Consider the following 21,945-nt stretch of genomic DNA (forward strand, 5'->3'; position numbering starts at 1 on the left):
CAGAAACATGTTGAATTGTTTTATAGTACTTGCTTGTAACTTAGATTGCTGTAGTACGCCTCTGCATAAGGAATTTACCTTGAATTATCATTTGCAGATGATTGACTTGATATTAATGGGTCTGTATATAAAACAGGTTTATTAGGTATAATACATTCTAAAATGAGCTGATAAAACAATGAACACATTCATAAATTTAATGTGATTACTGCAACTGCCTCCTCTCAATTGAAATAAGCATAGCCATAGAATTAACTAATTTTAATATATTTTGCATAACTTTTTGAACAAATTTTGCTACAGTTCCTACTGTATTCTTTCACACCAGCTCTCCAACTATGGAGAATATTCATAATTTATTTTAATGATTTTTGGCAAGGGGTTGACTAATAATTTATTGTTTTTTTAAAATAATTCAGCTTAATTAATTAAAGTTATTAAGTTTACAAGATCTGCAGTCTCCTTTAATGTTTTTTTATTTTTAATCATGTTTTTGGATTAATATAATTTCCATGCAATAAAATTCACCTCTTTATGTAGTTAGGTGAGTTGTACACAGTTGTGTTACTATGACCACAAATTTATTTACCTCCTCATGAAGACTTGTGTTGTTTCCAGTTTTTGGCTATTATGAATAAAACTGCTATGAACATTCATGTGTGTCTTTTTGTGGGTATATGTTTTCATTTTCTTTGGGTAAACACTTAAGATGACTGTGTGCATGTTTTGCTGGTGGGTGTGGTGTGGAAACAATACCTTAAGGGGAAGATCTTATACCTCTAAAACACAAAAAACAGTTACCTCAATTAAAAAAAGGAGTAGTACTATTGAGTCATATGGTAAGAAAGAGTATGTTTAATTTTGTAAGAATCTGCCAAAACATTTTAAGTGTTTCCTAAACATTTTCAAAAGGTCTGTACTGTTTACACTCCCAGCAAATAAATAAGACTTCAATTTTTTCCACGTTTTTACCACTACTTACTATTGTCAGTCTCTTTAATTTTAGCCATTGTATTATGTTAGTAGTAGTATCTAACTGTGGATTTCATTTGCATTTCATTAGTGAGAAATAATATTAAGCATTTTTCATGTGATTATTGGTTATTCATGTACCTTTTTTTATGAAGTATATATTTCAGATATTTTGCCGCCTTGTTATTCTGTCATTGGTCCTATAATTGTGTTGTAAGAGTTCTTTATATTTTCTGAAAGTGAGTGCTTTACACATGATTTCAAAATATCTTCTTGCAATATGTAGTTTATATTTTTCTTAAGTGTCTTTTGAAGAGCAAAGGTTTTTATTTTGATGACATCTTTAAGTTTCGTGCTTTATTTGTGCTATTAAGAAATTTTTGCCTAACTGAAGGACACAAAAATTCACTTCTCTGTTTTCCTCTAATTTTATAATCCTAGGTTTTACACTTGGGTTTATAACCCATTTCTTAATATATTTTGTATGTGATGTAAGTTTAAGGGTTGATATTATTTTCTTTGTGGGGAAGTATGGATTTCAATTGTTCAACCAATGTTTTTTGAAATAAACTGGTTGATATATAAGTATAATCTATGTGTTTATAAATTATATATATTTTTGGACTCTGCTATATTCGTATATCTTTTCTGTTCCATTGATTTATATGCTCTTTTGCCATTACCACAATTTCTCAATTACTATAGTTTGAATAGTAAATCTATTGAGAACATTTTCATGACCATTCTCTTAGTTGAGACTATAACTGCCAAAGAGCACTAGTATTAATTTATTTTACTGATGGGTGGACAGTCACAGAGAGCTTGATTGAGCTACACTGGCTAACACAATTGCCAGTAAACCTGGCACAAAAATGCTGCCAATTTCTAGTGTATTGTTCTTTTCCTACACAACTAACAAAAATAATGGAGAGAGATTGGTTTTCAATCAATGGTACACAGTGATGCATTTGGAGATATAGTCTGAATAACAGACTCCTATATTAAGACAGGTTGGAGGGCAGTAGAAATCTTAAAGTTTTAGTAATAAATTCAGTCTCTTCTTGGTTAAAAAAATGATAAACTTTTTTTCAGTTCTCAGTATTTGGTTTTGGGAATGGTACATTCGGTGTATTACTACATCTGCTATTGCTCTTTACTTGGGGCTCATTGAACCCTGTCTAGTCTTAATCCCTATCTAAGTGCTAACTAGTTTAATGTATGTGGAATATTTCCAAGAAGGGAAACATTTGTTGAATTTTTTTTCTTACTGGAATTTATTAAATTGAATTTTTGACCTTGAAAATGGTTGTCTGTTGGTGATTTCTTTAAAGTTAGCCTTGTAGTAACAAGATAATCTTCCAAATTTTATATTTCTTTTGCTAAAATTTAATCTTTTCTTCTCCTCCAATTTGTGGATTTAAAAAAAAATATTGCGCATCAAACATGTACAGTCCAGGTTTGTAGAGGGTAATTGTATTGTTTGCTGTTTTCTCCTTCAGAATGAAGAAGTAAGATTCATTGAAAATGAGCTAGAAATTCAGAAACAAAAATACTTTAAGCTTCAGACATTTGTTAGAAGCTTGATACTAGCAATGAAAGCTGATGATAAAGAACAACAGCAGGTAGGTGCTAGAAAAGATGACTAGTAATGTATCATGTTGAAAATGGTATGTCACACATGAGTTCTTTTTGTTTTTTCATTTTTACACTTCATTGTTGGTTGACATGAAGGAAGTATTTGTTAGTTCATGACCTTTTATTAGCACAGTATTATTGAGAATAGATATTCAGATTTGTGTGCTGCTTTAGTGAGAAATCAAAATAACTGATTAACATACTTTGTTAATTCCAAGCTAGCCTTAAGTAGGGAAAAATAATTTTAAAATTAGTTTAAAGAAATTCTTCATATTGTTTGTGGAGATGGGGCTACTCTAATTGGAGAAGCACATATTTTGGGACCTTTTTTGAATGAACAAGGTAAAGGCATTTGCCTCTTTTCTGTATTTTAGTTAATTGCTTGCCCTCACTGAAGATCATAGATCTTTGAATACTTTATATTTCACAGTATATATTATTCATCACTAAGAAAATGTGAAATTCTTTATGACAACAGTGATTGTTTACTTTTCCCAATATAAGTAGAGTATGTGACTCCTTTACCCCAAAGATGAAATCTAATGTATTTTGTTTGTTGCTATGGATTTTTGCTTACAAATTCCTCACGAATTACATTTTTGGTCTTATCATTACATGTGAAATTTGCTTAGTAATTTATTAAGCTTGCTAAAAAAGATTGCAGAATTGAATTTAATGTTCCATTCAACACTAAATGATGCCAAATTTGCCTTTAAATTGTATATTATTGTGCTAATTCTTTGTCAGAGAAATTTAATATAAGTATTATGTCACAGGTAACCATTAATTAGAAATAAATTGTATAATTTTTATTCATGAATGAATTTAAAAAATACAAAAATTCACTGCCTATATCCAACCAAGAATGCATGTTTCCTTCAGTGTCTATGAAAAAGACAGTTCTAACAATTGTGAAAATCCAAAGTTTTTTTTGAGTATGCCAATGTTAAAATTCAGTAAGATATTGAAAAGAAGAATTTTGAAGTAGACCTCATGCATTAGTAGTGATCTATACTGCGTCAGACATCAAGGTTTTCTAGTTCATATTACACTCATTTTAGTCAACTACATGAAATTAAAGACAAAAATATAAATGATAGTGTTGCTCTGGGTTGAGCATCTCCCAACTATAATTTAGATTATCTTTCTCTCTTCATCTACTTGAGTTTCCAGTATTGTAAACACAAGGTCAGTGAATGTTAATTTAAATACCTTGTCGTCTTTAATAAGGCTTCTTCACAATTGCAAAGTGAACTAAGTCTAGTGGTGTATATCTCATAGACTATGATCAATTAATGTCAGGAAAGGCTTTATTTCACTTGGATACAGTAGTAAACCACTGTTCTAGAAGAAAATGGCTCAGTGTCCTATTACTACAACCTAGGACTTTAGATAACATGTAGTCCTTTAACTAACTGTTTTTAAATACTCCAAATTTCAGCAAGAAGTTTGTGATCTATTTAATAGGATAGGATTTATAGCTGCCACTCTTTTAATAAAGAGAATAGGATATTACCCTATTACAATAATTGATCTCATGTGTTCTTCGACATGATCTGTCTTTCTGTTCCTTAAATGGATGTTGACAAGCTTGCATTTATTTATTCTTGTTCACTTAATCCTTATTGACCGCTGCACACAAAACTAGCTCTACAAGTGAAGCAGCTCAAATATTGCTCAGTTATGATATATTGTTTGTAATTTTGGGAGCAGCAAATCAGTCATTTAGTTTGTAATTTCTTATGGTCAAGTGGGCATCAACACTGTCAGTCACAAAAAGTTTGATTACTTATTTATTTATCTAGCATGGATGCGTGGTCTGCAACTCCAGATGAAATAATTATACCATGGCAAAGCTTAATTCACAGATCTTGGCTTATCCCAATTACTATAGCAAAGAAAGGAGCAGCTCTCTAGATAAATTATTACACAGCTAGATTCACTGGTTCAGCCATGCCCCATAGTGCATGTTTGGCTATCTGTAGATATGGGCACAGCTAAGAAAAGAAGAAAACTCACTTGACCTTTTCAAGTTGTTATAGTCTAAAACAGAATAGCTGAACTTCTTTCCTAACTGCTTAAGTTCTTTCTCTCTCTGAAGTACAAAATAGTGTCTGTGAAATGATTTCTCTAAAGGACACTATAAGGGAGCAGAAATATTTTATTAAGTAATATAATTTTAAAGCACTTTAGCAGCTTTCAGTGAACACTCAAAACTAGTATGAACATCACCTATTTCAAATACTTAAAAGCTCTTGGTCCAAAATACTTGTTCATTTCCCTCCAGATTTTCTTTAGTCCAGGGTTCCACTCTACATAATCCACACTCTCAAGATCTGATATTTTGTTACTTAATAGTGTATGAAGAGTTGTTCTTTTAGGTGAAATATTGTATCAGATCCTGAAATAGAAGTGCTCTTTTCTTTGAATCTATAAGAATAAATCAACATTAGTGGACCACAATTATTATCATGAAATTAGAAAAAAATATGTCCACATACTAATTCAAAAAATTGATTTTTCTGACTCAGGCACTGCTGTCAGATTTACCTCCTGAACTAGAAGAGATGGATTTCAGTCATGCCTCACTGGAGCCTGATGATACCTCATTCAGTGTGTCTTCTTTATCAGAGAAAAATGCCTCAGACAGTTTGTGATTTAAAGGGGAACATATGATAAAGCCTTTTGGCTGCTTACCAGGTGGCATTTCAAGATAACTGCATAATGTTGCCATGAAATTTTTCAGTTTGAAAACATATGGCTGAAACCAATGTATTTTGTGAAAGATGGACAAGATATAATGGCTACAGTGCAAAAAATGTATGTGATATTTAAAGGCATTATTTGAGAGGTTTTTTTTTTTACAAACTGATGGAACGCTGGAAAATATTAAATTTAATTTTGAGGAGTTTACCTATGAAATTCATAATGTATAATTTCTAAAAATTTTTATTTGTTTTATGGAAAAATCTTAGTTTTAGTAATAGTTTGGCCAGAGGCACAAAAATAAAGGTATTTCAGCATTGTGTATCAAGTTACTGAAGCTTGTTTAGTCTTGTTTTTGTAGCCATTACATCTTTCTTATTCTCTCCTTTTCTTATCATGCACATAATACTTTTACTCAGGAATGTGGACTGAAAAGTGAAAGCAAAACTTTAAAGAAGATTTAACCTGGATATGTCCTGGGATTTATTTTTCAATCCCTATGAGAATTTGACTTAATTTAATGATTAAAAATTGAAGTGATTATTAGTGTATAATTGTAAATTGTTGGTATCCTTCCATTATCTAGCCCACAATTTGAATTATGGAAAAGTAATTCAACAACATGAGGTCAAATAAATTATTAAATGTACAGAAAAAAAATGTTGTAAAAGATTAGTTTTAATGGGAATTTTTCATTTCTGCAAATGAAAAATATTGATAAGATTCACATTCTACTAGTAAATTTGTGTAACTGAGTTCAATGAAGTGTTGCACAAATATTATGTCTATCATCATCTCCATAATACTTTTTCAGTTCTTACATTTTATGTAACAGAACTCTAAGGTAAGCCACTGAGATTGTTTTTTATCTAGTCACTCAGCTTTGTCACAAAAATTAACTCATGTTCATGTGAGGCTTGTATAGAGCCATCAGCCAAGGATAATATTCAAATACTTACACTACTTTGGTTGTAATCTACACTTTTTTTTGTTTTCTGGAAACTCTCTGCTGAGTACAATCCTAAAATGAGCATATTACCCACTTGTTCTATTACTAGGTAGCAAATGGCAATATGTGGTAGAAAATTTTTTACAGACCTTCTCTTCTGGGATACCAGATGGCATTATCAACACTTATTCAAGGGAAAATACCAGTTTCTCCTGAACTCAGTGTCATATATTTGTGACTTGGCAGTGTGGAATTGTGTTGTTTAGTTAAATTACTATCTATACTTAAAAGATTAATGAAGGGGATAGATAACTTTTTTGGCCATGGAGTTTCTGGGTCAGATATTTTTGTAACTTGAAGTAAAACCAATTTTGAACTTGAGATTCACTGATACCAACTTTTGAGCGCAGACAGTCATAACTGTCTTTGACCTTGAAATGTCCCCTCCCGAAACACACAAATAGGTAAGGCTCATTGATAGTCCTTCATTTTTCCAGCTGTTTGTTTGATTTAATATTGCTGCAATGCTACTGTTATGGTTCTTCTGTTAGCAGAAATATTTCAGTGGTTAGATATACTGCCTTTAAACTGAGAGTTATGATTCTTTGTAGTATTTAGTACAACTTGCTGAAAAGTCAAATTCCATCCAGAGAAAGGAACATTGAGTTGCCAAACCTTGTACATTATGATTAAATTTATTACTATTACCAATTCCTCTATGAGAAAGAGTCCCTACCATATACAGTAATATAGAAACCATTCCTTAAGATAATGTGAACAAATTAAAGTCTCTTCTAGGACCTCCTTTCTTAATCATTGAGTTTATATTTTAACTCTAATTTCTTCCACTTCAATTTAAGCCCCTTCTTATTTTTTCTTGTTACAAAGTAGGAATACATCTTTCAATTTTATGGATTGTATGCCATACCTCAGCAATTCATCCCTCAATAAAAAATTATTCATAGGCTCCTACTGTAGGAATATTAGATTTCAACTCCTCAGCAATTCATAAACTTCAAAACAAATTAATTCTTTTAACTTTTGAGGAATATTAATAAAAATATTTTATTATAAATTTTAACAGATTTAAGGATTCTTTATGTGTTATTCCTAGAAGGAATGTTAGTCTACAATTTTAACAGGAAGCATAAATTATTTCCTTGTTTCTATTTAAAGTTTCATTACAACAGTAACTGCATATATCTTAACAGTACACTTAGGAATCTTTTTGTCTGACCATTTGTGTCTCAGCACCATAAATATTTATTTTGCTATTATTGGAAACAAGAGACTTCTAACATGGAATTATGTTTGTTCTATACCAGAAATCAAAGGAGGTAGCTGAATCCAGGGAAAAATATAATTGACAAAATGAAATTATGCACTATAGAGTTTGAAAATGATCCCAAGGTCAAGTGCTTAAAATCTATTATGAAGAAAGTATATTTTCTCACAAATACAGAATGGAATTGGCTCTGAGACACTTTAGCACAAGAAAAATACCAGTTTATGGCTGCTTTTGTGAACATCTTCATGATGGAGTGGAGCAAAACAGCTAGTATTTCTTTCTTTAGCGATTGACACAATATTAAAACAGACTATACTATATAAAGCATCTCCCTCACAAAAGCAGATATAAATGTAAATTTTTTTTCCTTTTAAGTATACTTTAATATCTGCTTTGAGGGTAGGATGGATAAGCTGTTTTTAAGCAGGAAATGTGTATCTAAGAGCAAGTGCCTTCCAAAATGTGTATTTAAAAAAAAAAATCTGAAGGTACCTTCCTCATTATAGCCAAGCTAAATTTAATCACATGAAAATGAGAATTGCAGTTATCCTGGAGAATAAGAAAATTAGCATATACAAAAGAAAGGTTAAAAGAAAATTTGCCTCTTCAATGAACCTTGAGACTTTTTATTATAAGGTCAATTATCAACAGCAGGACTTTTGTACTACTATTAGAATCATGTGATGGAATTGTTTGTTATTGTTGGAGAAGAAAAGGCTTCAGTTCAATTATGTCCAGTGCTCTGAAAACTCCCTAGACCTCAAAAGTTGTCCAAGAGGCCATTTCTCTAAAGGCAACAACATCAATTTTAAGAGATTTTTATTATTATTTATTTTTTTAATTTTTTTTATTTATACAATAGCTGGGGTACAGTCCAGAGGCGTGAGAGGGTGAGAGGATTCACCAGAGACAGAGTGGGGAGCAGAGCAGGCAGATGGACTGAAGGCACTGCTGAGGGGAGCAGCGGGCACTACAGGAGAGGTGTGCCACGCCATGTGGGAATTTCCCTGGCTGGCCGGGAATCGAACCCGTGCTGCAGGGGCTGAGGACAGCTTCACAGGGCTGCGCTCAACCCGTTGTGCCACCAGGGAGGCCCCTATTTTAAGACATTTTTATAATCAATAGTTTGTATGTTTGTAGGAAGAAACATAAGTGGTACATTTGGAAGAATTCTAGACTCTAATATTTACTATGTTGCCTTGTTTTGGGGAGTGGGGATATTCAACCAATTTCCAAGGAATAATTTCTTTATTTTAACATTATATCTTATTATTTTAAAGAGAGATTTTGAAAACATTAACATCTGTGCTTCTTCCACATTGCAGCAATGGTATACCAGGAATATTATCTATTTTTTAAAAAACATATTAGATTTTCATTCAAGTCCTAAAAATTTGAAATTCTAATAGATTAACTTTCTAAAGGAATTTTTAGTACCATCATGTCTAGATGAGTAAGTGGATTTATTTTTGAAGTTAGTGTTATCCTTGGCAGACAGCACTTCACCAAGCTCTTCACCAAGCTGTTCTGTAATGATAAAATGGAGGAACCGACTCATTTGTGACCCTACAGTCAATACCAATCCTCAGAACTTACCTCTGTTAAGAGCAGGTTTGCTAAGGGGAGAGAATAAAGTGATATTTTCACGGAAATATGATTGTCCCATTAAAGTGTATACTGAGATATATTGCTCCATGTTGAAATTTTATTTTTCATTAAATTGTTGAGAATTCCTTTTAGCAATCTTGCATCTAATTTTACTGGTACTACCTCTGAAACATTCTATCACCTTTAAATCACATCAGACTGTAATGTGAACTTTCATAGGGTTTTTATTTAAACTTTTATAGAGGCAATAAATGATTTTCAACTAATAGACATCTATTTCTTTTAATGTTTATTTTTCTAAGTCTTTGTGTTGCAAGCGTTGGTACCTTTTTGAAAATAAATTTTTCTTTACCCAAAAAGGTTCTGATAAAAATTTTTTTGAATGCAGTGAATAATAAGATATTGGTGGTGAGAGAGGAGAGGACATGGATTGCACACGTGGAAATTCGGTTGAATTCCAAACTACATTTGTATCATCTTTAATTGATTTTACTTAATGAAGAATGAATATGACTCTGATGGGATATTCCATAATAGACAACATAGTTGTCCACAATGGTATATATGCATTAATGTTAAAACTAGCACATTATTAAATCACCCCAGTATAAATGAACTGTTATTTCTACAATATATTTTTTAAATGATGGTATTATATCTGTTCAAGTGCAACCAAGGTGCACCCAGGAACCTCAAATTGTTAAAGGTTGCATGTTTTAAAGGGGTTAAGTCATCTAACATACAAAGGCTAAGGAAGCATAAAACTCTTAATGTAAAAAAATCTTTAATAGCATTAATGTGCACAGAGAAGGAAGAGAATAAAGGACATTCCTAACAAGTTTCCCAGTGACCCCCCCCAAAATTACCCATCCCCTCATGAAATACCCAAATAGGCTCTACCTGAAGCAAGGCCACTGAGGTCCATAAGTTTGCCACAAATGCAAGACACCCTCCATCCCTCCAGCAAAGAAACACAAAAAAGGGGCCAGGCAACATGAACAGGAGAGATGCAAAAATACAAATCAAGATGGTATCTGCCATTCTCTCTGCCAAGGACAGTCTCACCATGTGTCTGAAACCCACCAGTCTATTCCAAGCATGTCTACATGTGTCTCCTCCATATGTCTCCTTCCAAGGCCAAGTCCCGGAAGCAAGCTGCATAGCCCACCTGCTTTTAGTGTTATATCCATTCATCTCCGCCTCTAGTTCCCAGTATGTACCCTGCTCAGGAATTTTAGTTTATGTAATCAAAGATGGCTACATGGGAGTGGGCCCTACATGTCAAAATCCTGACACTAGTGAAAAATGGAATTGACAATGAAGTATTTCCAATCATTTTTTAATTATGCTGCTTTTAACTCACATTTTTTAAGTCTGGTAAAAATCTGAATTTATTGATTTTCTTTATATATGTTTTCACACACACACGAATGAAGTACCATTATTTTGCATCCATGTTAATGTTTTCACAATATAGGATTCTCCACTCAGATGTAGTCACCATAGTTTTCCCACCACCAAAACACCAGTAATACTCCACCATAGTCCATTGTTCCCCCCACTTTTTCCCATCTCCTCTACCTCCCCCTCCCCCCCTGGATGCCTCAGATCTAATGTCAGCTTTCAAGGGTCAATTTTAAGGTTTATGTTTTATAATCCTATGTTTGATATCTCTATATTCCATACATACGTGAAACCATTGGTATTTATCATTCTCCTTCTGGCTTATTTCACTTAGGAAAATCCCTTCCAGATCCATATATGTTGGTGCAAATGGCATGAGTTTACCTTTTTGATTGCTGAGTAGTATTCCATTGTGAATATATACCTATTTTTTTTAATACACTCATCTGTTCAGAGGCATTTAGGTTGTTAGCATATCTTCACTATGGTAAATAGAGCTTCTATGAAAATGGGAGTGCAGGTTTGCTTTTGAATTAGTGTTTTTGTGTTTTCTGGGTAGAGAGCTAGAAAATGCATTGCTGGGTCTTATGGGAGATCCATTTTTAGACTTTTGAGGAAATTCCACACTTCCTCCATAGGGCCTTGAGCAGTCTATATTCCTACCAACAGTGAAAGAGGGTTCCCTTTTTTACCACACCCCTAACCAAGACTTATGGTTTCTATTATTTTAATATGGACCATTCTCATGGGTATGAGGTGGTAACTCATTGTGGATTTGTTTTGCATTTCCTTGATTATAGGTGATGATGAGTATGCTTCTTATACCTTTTGGCCATCTGTAAGTTGTCTCTGGAGAAATGCCTATATAGATATTCTGCCCCTTTATTGATTTTTTTCTGGTTTTTCTTGTTGTTGAGTTGTAGAAACTCTTTATAGATCTTCAAAATCTCCATTGTCTGATGTATGGTGTGCAAATATTTCTCCAATTCTGTAGGGTGTCTCTTCATTTTGGTTACTGACTTTGTAACTGTAGAGAAGGTTTTTAGTTTGTAGTCCAGGTTACTTATATTCTCCTTTGCTTTCCTTAATGCTGGAGATAAATCTGCATGTGACAGTCCAGTTGTTGTTGTGTGTGTTTTCCAGTACAATGCTTTTAAAAGTTATTTTTGCTTTATAGTATAGTTTGAAGTCTGGAAGTGTGATGCCTCCATTTTTTTTCCCTTTTCAGAAGAGCTTTGATTTATAAGGGTAGTTTGTGCTTCCATATGAATTACAGTAGTATTGGTTCTATTTACTTAAAGAAAGAAAACAGATGAACTAATACCTATCCTTCTCAAACTCTTCCAAAAATTAAAAAATAAGTAACACTTTGGACCCCTAGAAGCACCATCTTGAGACAGGGAGGGTCTGTTCCGGACTTCACCAAAAGTGTGTAACTGAGAAAGTGCTGTCCCCACAATCAGAGGTGAGATGAAACCCTGCAGGAGCATGGTCCTACAACTTCCATGAGACAGAGCCCATAGGGGGACCCAGCCACCACCTGGGCAGACGGTGTGTGCAGGGGAGCATCCCCCACATGCACCATCTTTAAGACAGGGAGGTTCACGTCCTCACCAAAACTGTCAGAGTTTCCAACATCCCAGAAGGAGCTCACCAAAGAGATGCCAGCCAATACCAGTGACACAGTGTCCCAAAACATAGGACAAATCAAAAAACAAGCAGCTGGGAGAAGAAAAACTATAACTAACCAACCAAGCCCTCAGGGAAAGGACATACCACAAAAAGAAAATCAACCACAAGACTGCAACAACATGACTTGGAAACACTTCTGAGCCTTCCCGATAGTGAATTTAAAATCACCATGATTAAAAAACTGAAAGAAGTCAAAAATTATATGGGAAAAATAATCAATGATGAGAAGAATGAAATTGAGTCCTTAAAGAGGGAAGTGAAAGAAATGCAGGAGATCAAAGGATTAACGGGGGAGATAAAGAATTCTGGGGAAAGCAATAAATGCAGAATAGATGAAATGGAAGAACAAATAAATACTCTCGAAGACACAGAAGTAAAAAGAACCAAAATAGAAAAAGAAAGAGAAGTACGAAGGAAAAAGAATCAAGAAAGACTTCGGGAACTATCTGACTCCATGAGGAAAGGAAATATAAGAGTTATAGGGATCCCAGAAGGAGAGCAGAGAGACATAGGAACAGAGAAAATATTCAAGAAAATAATTAAAGAGAACTTCCCAAACATGAAGAAGGAGCTGAAAATAGACATACAAGAAGCAAGAAGAACACCAAACTTCCACAATGAAAGGAAAAATACAGCAAGACATATACTAGTAAAGCTCCCAATAATCCAAGACAAGGAAAAAATAGTGAAGCTGACAGGAGGGAAGAAACAGATAACAAACAAAGGAAAACCAATCAAGCTGTCATCAGACTTCTCCAAAGAAACACTATGGGCAAGGAGATAGTGGAGGGACATAGTCAACAAGCTCCAAGACGACAAATGCCAACCAATAATACTCTATGCCACAAAGCTTTTCTTCCTCTATGAAGAAAGAATAAGGACCTTCCCAGACAAACAGAAACTCCAGAATTTCATCACGACTAAACCCCCACTCCAAAAAAATACTACAAGGAGTCCTAAAACTGGATCCAATAGAGGGATGAATAAGAACGAAACAAACAAAAATGAAAACCACAAAAATACAAAATGGAAAATATAGACACTGACATATCAATATTAACTGTAAATGTAAATGAACTAAATTCAATAAAAAGACACAGAGTCACAGGCTGGATTAAGAAACAAAACCCAACCCTTTGTTGTTTCCAGGAAACACATCTAACTACAAAAGATAAAAATAGACTGAAAGTAAAAGGATGGAAAACAATCCTATAAGCAAATGGACCAAAAAAGGAGGAGGAACAGCTATACTTATATGAGATAAAACAGACTTCAAACTCAAAAAGGTAAAAAGAGATTCAGATAGTCACTATATTATGATCAAGTGGACAATACATCAAGAAGACATAACACTCATTAACATATACTCACCAAATGAAGGTGCACCAAAATATATCAGACAACTATTATCATCTCTGAAAACAGACATCAGAGAAAATACATATTTAGTAGGAGACTTCAACACATCACTATCAACAACGGTATATCAATGAGACAAAAGATAAGTAAGGACATTAAAGTTCTAAACAAGGATCTAGACCTCTTGGGCTTAACAGACATCTATAGAACACAACAACCCAAAGAAATCTGAGTACACATTTTTCTCAAGCACACATGGATCATTCTCCAGGATCAATCAAATACTGAGACACAATACAAACATCAACAGATACACTAAGATTGAAATCATACCAACCATCTTCTCTGACCATGAAGATATCTAACTAGAAATAAACCATAAAAAGAAGGCAAAGACCACCCCCCCTACCTCCTGGAGATTGAAATCCATACTATTAGAAGATCACTGGACTAACTAGGAGATCAAAGAAGAAATTTTAAAAAAATACTTTGAGTTGAAAAACAAGGAGGACACCAATTTCCAAAATGTATGCGATGCAGCAAAAGAGTAATAAGAGGAAAACACACAGCAATAGAGGCTCACAACAAGAAATAAGAAAGAACTCAAAGAAACTATCTAATCTCACAGCTCAAAGAACTAGGAAAAAAAAAAACAAACTTAAAACCAGTAGAAGAAAGGAAATAATAAAAATCAAAGCAGAAGTAAATGAAATAGAAACTGAAAAACAATCCAAAAGATCAATGAAACCAAAAGTGTGTTCTTCGAAAAAATAAATAGAAAAGACAAATCCCTAGCCAGGCTCACAAAGGAAAAATGAGAGAAAAGCTACAAATAAATTGGATCACAGATAGAAGAGGAAAAATCACAACAGACACAGCAGAATCAAAAGAATAATCAGAAACCACTATGAACAGTTACATGCAAACTTATCAATCTAGAAGAGATGGACAAATTACCCAAAGCTAGATAAAGAAGAAATAGAACATCTAAACAGCCCAATTACAAGCCATGAAATTGAAATGGTAATCAAAACCCTCCCCAAAAACAAAAGCCCAGGACCAGATGGATTTACAAGTGAATTCTAACAAACATTCAGAAACGAAATAGTGCCTATCCTTCACAAACTCTTTCAAAAAGTTGAGAAGGATGGGATAATACAAAACACATTCTATGAAGCCAACATCACACTAATACCAAAACTGAACAAGGACAACACAAAAAAAGAAAACTGCAGGCCAATAGCTCTAATGAACACTGATGCAAAAATCTTAAATAAAATTTTAGCTAACAGAATCCAACAATGTATCCACAAGATTATTCACCACAACCAAGTAGGATTTATTCCAGGGACACAAGGATGGTTCAACATTTGAAAATCAATCAACATATCCAACACATCAACAAAAAGGAATATAAAAACCGTATGATAATATCAATAGATGCTGAGAAAGCTTTTGACAAAGTATAACACCTATGTATGATAAAGGCCCTTGAAATTCTCAGGAACAAACCTCAAGGAACAAACCTCAACATCATAAAGGCCATATATGACAAGCCCATAGCCAATATCATTCTCAATGGTGAAAAGTCGAAAGCATTCCCATTAAGATCTGGAACAAGACAAGGATGTCCACTCTCACCACTGCTTTTCAATATAATACTGGAAGTCCTAGCCAGAGCAATAAGACAAGAGAAAGACATCCAAGGAATCCAAATAGGAAAAGAAGAAGTCAAACTATCACTATTCGCAGATGATATGATAATATACATAGAGAACCCCAAAATCTCCACAGAAAAACTAATCAAACTATTCAATCAGTTTAGTAAAGTAGCAGGGTACAAAATCATCATGCAAAAATCAGTAGCCTTCCTATACAAAAACAATAAATCTGAAAAAGAGAAAAATCAAGAAAACCATCCCTTTTTATTATTGAAACAAAAAAAATCAAATACTTGGGAATAAACCTAACAAAAGAGCTAAAGGACCTATACAAATAAAACTATAAAACACTGTTAAAATAAATAGATGGCAAAAAGAAATGGAAAGACAGCCCCTGCTCATGGATTGGAAGAATTAACATTATCAAAATGGCCATCCTACCGAAAGCAATTTACATATTCAATGCTATTCCAATAAAATTTACAATGACATTCTTCAAAGAAATAGAACAAATATTGATAAAATTCATATGGGGCCAACAAAAACCCCAAATAGCCAAAGCTCACCAGAAAAAAAAAAAAAAAAAGAAAGAAAGGAATGGAGGTATCACACTCCCAGACTTCAAAGTATTCTACAAAGCCATATAATCAAAAGTTCATGGTACTGGAACAAGAACAGCCATATGGACCAATGGAACTGAATATAAAATCCAGAAATAAACCCACAGATTTACGGTCAACTAATCTTTGACAAAGGAGCAAAGAATATGTAATGGAGCAAAGAAAGTTTGTTCAATAAATGGTGCTGGGAAAAGTGGGTTGCTACATGCAAAAGAATGAAGCTTGACTACTACCTCAAACCATACACAAAAAACAACTCAAAATGGATTAAGGAACTAGGCATAGGGCCTCCCTGGTGGCACAAGGGGTTAAGCACTGCACTATGAAACAATCCACAGCCTCTGCAGCACGAGTTTTATCCCAGGCTGGCCAGGGAGAAACCCACATGACGAAGGAGACCTCTCTTGTCTCACCTGCTGCTCCCCTCAGTAGTGTATTTCAGTCACTCTGCCTGTTCTGTTCCCCACTCTGTCTCTGGTGGATCATCTCACACCCTGCATCTCTGGCCTATATCCCAGCTCTTGTATGCATAAATAAATCTTAAAAAAAAAAAAAAGAACTATGGGCCTCCCCAATGGCGCAGCGGTTGAGCGCTGGGTTGCGAAGCTGCCTGCAGCCTCTGCAGCACCAGTTTGATACCAGGCTGCTCCCCCGCCACCAGAGGAGGGTCCCGCATGCACGCAGACCTCTCCTGCTGCCCGCTGCTCCCCTCAGCAGTGTACTTCGGTCCTCCTGCCTGCTCGGCACCCCGCTCTGGCTCTGGTGAATTCTCTCACCCTCCTGCGCTTCTGACTGTACTCAGTGCTTATATAAATAAATAAATAAATCTTAAAAAAAAAAAAAAAAAAACTAGGCATAAGAGCTGAAACCATAAAATATATAGAAGGAAGTATAGTTGAAACACTACATGACATACACTTCAGTAACATCTTTAAAGATACATCACCCAGGGGCCTCCCAGGTGGCACAGCGGTTGAGCGCTGGGTTGCAAGGCTGCCCGTGGCCTCTGTGACGCTGGTTCGATCCCTGGCTGCTCCCCGGCCACCGGAGGAGGGTCCCGCATGGCGCACAGACCTCTCCTGCCGCCCGCTGCTCCCCTCAGCAGTGTACTTCGGTCTTTCTGCCTGCTCTGCTCCCTGCTCTGGCTCTGGTGGGTTCTCTCACCCTCCCACGCTTCTGACTTTACCCAGTGCATGTATAGATAAACAAACAAACAAATAAATAAATAAATAAAAATACATGCCTCTTTAAAAAAAAAAAAAAAAAGATACATCACCCAAAGCAGTGATAGTGAAGGCAAAGATAAACAGCTGGGACTATATCAAATTAAAGAGCTTCTATACAGTAAAAGAGACAGTAACCAAAACAAAGAGATAACCCAAAGATTGGGAGAAAATTTTTGCACACAACACTAATGATAAAGGACTGATCACAAAAATCTACAAAGAGCTGATGAGACTCAACAAAAACAAAGTAAATAACCCTGTCAAAAAATGGGCAGAAGAGCTAAAAAGAAACTTCTCCAAAGAGGAAATGCAAATGGCCATCAGGCATACGAAAAAATGTTCAACATCACTTGAAATCAGGGAAATGCAAATCAAAACTACAATGAGATACCATCTTACACCAGTGAGAATGGCACATATTAAAAAAAATAGCAACAACAAATATTGGTGAAGATGTGGAGCAAAAGGTACTCTCCTACACTGCTGGTGGGAGTGCAAACTGGTCCAACCACTATGGAAAGCTGTGTAGAGGTTCCTCAATCTGGTAAAAATGGAGCTTCCATATGATCCAGCAATTCCACTCCTAGGTATCTACCCAAAGGACACAAAATACACCCTTTTGATTACTTTATCTTTATATAAGTATTGAAGTCTGATACTGCCAATGTTTCAATTTTGCTATTTTTAAAAGTTCTTTTGGCTATTCTCTGTCTTCTGACCTTCTGTATCAATTGTACAATCAGCTCATCAATTTCTACAAAAATCATACTGGGATTTTTATTGGAATTGCACTGAATCTATAGATCATGATGGAGAAAATTAACAACTTAATAATATTGAGTCTTTGAGTCTGAATCCATGAATGCAGTACATCTCTCTATTTATTTAGGTCTTCTTTCATTTCTTTCTTTTTCTTTGTTTTGGTCATTTCATCATATAAAGTCTGCATACATTTTGTAAGATTTACATTAAAACATTTCAGGTTTATTTACGCTATCATAAATGATACAGTTAACTTAATATGCATTTCCAATTATTCATTGCTAGTGTGGGGATATAAAAATAACTTTTGTTTATTGATCTTATGCCATGTGACCTTGATAAACACATTTACTAGTTATATAGACATTTTATAGATTTAAAAAAATTTCTATGTAGACAATCGTACTTTCTACGAATGGAGAATTTTATTTATTTTTATTTTCTAATCTAATCTAATCTAATTTAATCTAATCTTTGACATTGCATGTAAGACTTCCAGTATAATGCTGAAAAGCCATGGTGAGGCAGCCATTCTTGCCATTTTTTATTCCCTATCTTAAGGGGAAACCATTCAGCATTTTACATTAAGTTTGGTGTTAACAGAATGTTTTTTCAGAGATGTCCTTATTCAGGTTGAGGGAATTATTTTCAACTCATATTTTGCTTAGTTTTTAAAAAGATTTATTTATTTATGTATTCAATAACTGGGGTGTAGGCCAAAGGTACAAGGGGTGAGATGATTCACCAGAGACAAAGTGGGGTGTAGAACAGGTGGTTCTACTGAAATACACTGGTATGGGGAGCAGCTGGTGAGACAGGAGAGTTCTGCTGTGCCATGTGCATTAGCTCCCTGGCTGGCCAGGGATCGAACTCATGTTGCAGTGGCTGGCTATAGCTCGATAGCGCTGTCTTCAAACCCTGTGTCACCAGGGAGGCCCCAGTTTTTGTTTATTTTTTTAATCAAGATTGGATGTTAGAATTTGTCAAATACATTTTCTGACCCTATTGAAAGAAAAAAAAAGTAATGATTGTTTTCTTCTTTAATCTCTTAAAATGGTGAATTGCATTGGTTGCCTTTCCAATGCTGTACTAACCTTTCATTCTCATAAGAAATCACTCATGGTGGGGCCTTCCAGGTGGCACAACGGTTTAAGACTCAACCTATGAAGCTGTCCGCAGCCTCTGCAGCATGAGTTTGATCCCCGGCCAGTCAGGGAGCAACCCACATGGCACAGCAGACCTCCTGACTCACCTGCTGTTCCCCTCAGCGTTGTACTTAGTTCAATCTGCCTGTTCTGCTCCCCACTCTGTCTCTGGTGAATCCTCTCACCCCCACACCTCTGGCCTGTACCCCAGCTCTTGTATGCATAAATAAATAAATCTTTAAAAAAAAGACATCACTCATGGTCTTGCTGCATTTTCTTCTTTTAAAAACTGTGCACTTCGCTTATATTTTGGTGATTTTTGCATTTTTTTTTGTTTTTAAAAATGTTTATATTATTATTGAAGTAACGTTGGCATGTATATTTCAGAGGTATAGGTTCACACATCTTCAGATGTATGTTACCACACTATACCTACCACCAAAGGCACCCATAGTCTTTCACTATGGTCCTTTGGGCCCCTCCACACTTAGATCCCCACACCCCCTTTGGTAGCCTCAACTCTATAATCAGATTTCTTGGGTTTGTTTTGGTTTGGCTGTGTCTGTGCTTTTGGTATTTTTCCCCCTCTATTTACTACATATGAGTGAATAATCTAGTTTTTGTCATTCTCCAGCTGGCTTATTTTGCTCAACATAATCCTTCCGGTTCCATGTCATCCCCAAAGTCTAGACCTCATTATTTTTTATAGTTGAGTAAAGTATTACATTGTGTATATATACCACATCTTCTTAGTCCATTTATCTGTCCTTGGACTCTTAGTTTGTTTACATAACTTGCAACTATAAATAGTGCAACGATGACCATAAAAATCCATATGTCTTTTCAAATTAGTCCTTTTTTACTCTTCAGATAGATACCTAGCAGGATTGCTAAATCACATAGGAGATGTATTTTTAATATTTTAAGAAAATACCATGTTATTTTCTACAAAGCTGGAACAGTCTACATTTACATTGCCACTAATATTGCAAGAGGGTAATCTTTTCACCACATCCTGGCCAACACTTATTGTTTCTGGTCTTTTTGATATGGGCCATTCTAACAGGTATGAGGTGGTATCTCATTGTGGTTTTAATTTACACTTCCCTGACAGTAAATGTTGATGAGCATTTTTTCATGTTTCTGTTGACCATCTGTATGTCTTCTCTGGAGAAGTGTTTATTTAGTCCTTCTTCCGTTTTTTTGATTGGGTCATTTGTTTTCGTTTTACTGAGTTGTTAATGTATTTATGGAGGTCATCCTTGGAATTCCTTTCTTATTTAATAGATTCATCATTCTAACATTTTGAAAAATGTATGAGCAAGATTAACTCACCACCCCCGAAAATGGCATTATAGCCAAATATGTAGAGCTTATTTAAAGATATTTTGAAATAAAAAATAAAATAAAATTTTACTCTTTGATATTTTGCCAATCTATAACACAACAGAACTCCTATGTTATAGGTGCCATTGTTAAAATGAAATGAAGGGTTTTATAAAAATCTTAGGCATTAGACTGAAAACAGTGGTTGCTACTCTTCCCTCTCTATAGTATCATTAAGATATCTCACTTGCAATATACTATAAACTCTAATTACTGTCCACACAGGAACAATCATTAACTATGATTATAGTTAGCATTTATTTATTACTTAATTTCAATTCCACTCATTTCAACAAACAAGCAATAATGAGATTACATTTCAAATGTTTGTATAAATTGCTCCCCCTTTTGAAAGTAATTTGTAGGGGGCCCAAAATTACTTAGTAGTTTTAGATAATGAAAATTCTCTTAAATCAGTACTAAGACAATACTAAATAGAACGGAATGCTACACGAGTTCTAAGAGACAGTGCGCAAGATGGAGGGGCATGTCACTGTAGGTGGGTTCTCACCTGCACACACAATTGCAAGCCCACTCAGGCTCAGAGTCCAACAACAACAGGGTTTAAATAACAAACATGAAATTGGGGAAAAGGAAAGAGTTTCTAAGGCCACAAATGGCTGTTCATCTCACCTCAGATATTGTCCACAGTATCCAGGAGTCCCAAACAAAGGCTGCTCGTGGAAGATGAGGTGACACAGCAGCAGCCCACAACAGCTGTCTGATGGTGGGCTGGACACTGGACCAGACAGTGACAGACTCAACAACATCAGAATGTGGTGCTGGACAGAGGTCATGAACAGCTCTTTGTGAGATGTTGGCATGCACCAACAGTGAACTGCTCTTTGAGCCAAGGCCAACAATGCACCTTGCGGGTGATCGCAAATGTAGAGTCAGAGGCAGATGAAGTGGCAGAGTTTCCACGAAGGTTTACATATGTCTATAAGTCTAGAAGTCTTTGGAGGTCTGGTGAATCCCATAGAAGTCTGCTATTCAATGCTTCTCCTTCTTCAGGGGCCATTTGCTGAATCCTTCTTTGAAGTTGGTCTGATGAATCCTTCTTCTCTCTTTAGAGCCCTACTGCTGACTAACTTCTGTCCTTGGAGGATGCTTCTGCTCTCTTTGGAGGCTGACTGCTGACTCTGTTTTTTTCTCTTTGGAGTCTGGCTGCTGACTGACTCAGGCTGGCTCTTGCTCTGCCTTTTATTATCTTCAGGGTCTCCCACCCTACAAGCCTGACTGGATTGTTTTCAATCCTAAGCATCTAATTAGCCTGTTTGGCATCAATCAGCTAATTTTCTATTATTGATCCAAATAAATGAACTCCAGTTTAAGTGACAGCTCCAGAACTTGAACCTATTTGTCCATTTAGCTTGAACCAACAGCTCCAGAGCTCTAACCCAATTGATCCATTTAAAATCCTTGAGCCAGAGCAGGATATAGGAGGAGCCTGAGAAGGTTTCTCATCCAGTAATTCTCATTGACTCAAAAGTTCTAACTGATCTAACTTATATCATTCATGCTGTAATCAA

General features: G+C 35.1%; 1 protein-coding gene across 1 annotated transcript in view; it reads left to right on the forward strand.

Moving 5' to 3' along the window:
* The window catches only part of HDX (highly divergent homeobox), a 123,029-nt gene extending 115,727 nt beyond the window's left edge, over window positions 1-7,302 (forward strand). Inside the window, exons 8-9 of the mRNA XM_037512224.2 lie at window positions 2,472-2,594; window positions 5,139-7,302. Coding sequence (XP_037368121.1) covers window positions 2,472-2,594; window positions 5,139-5,264 — 249 coding nt within the window. The 3' untranslated portion in view covers window positions 5,265-7,302. The remainder of the gene's footprint in view (window positions 1-2,471; window positions 2,595-5,138) is intronic.
* Window positions 7,303-21,945: the final 14,643 nt, after the last annotated feature.

This window comes from Talpa occidentalis, unplaced genomic scaffold (assembly GCF_014898055.3).
Source record: "Talpa occidentalis isolate TD23 unplaced genomic scaffold, MPIMG_talOcc4v2.1 talOcc4.15, whole genome shotgun sequence".
NCBI lineage: Eukaryota > Metazoa > Chordata > Mammalia > Eulipotyphla > Talpidae > Talpa > Talpa occidentalis.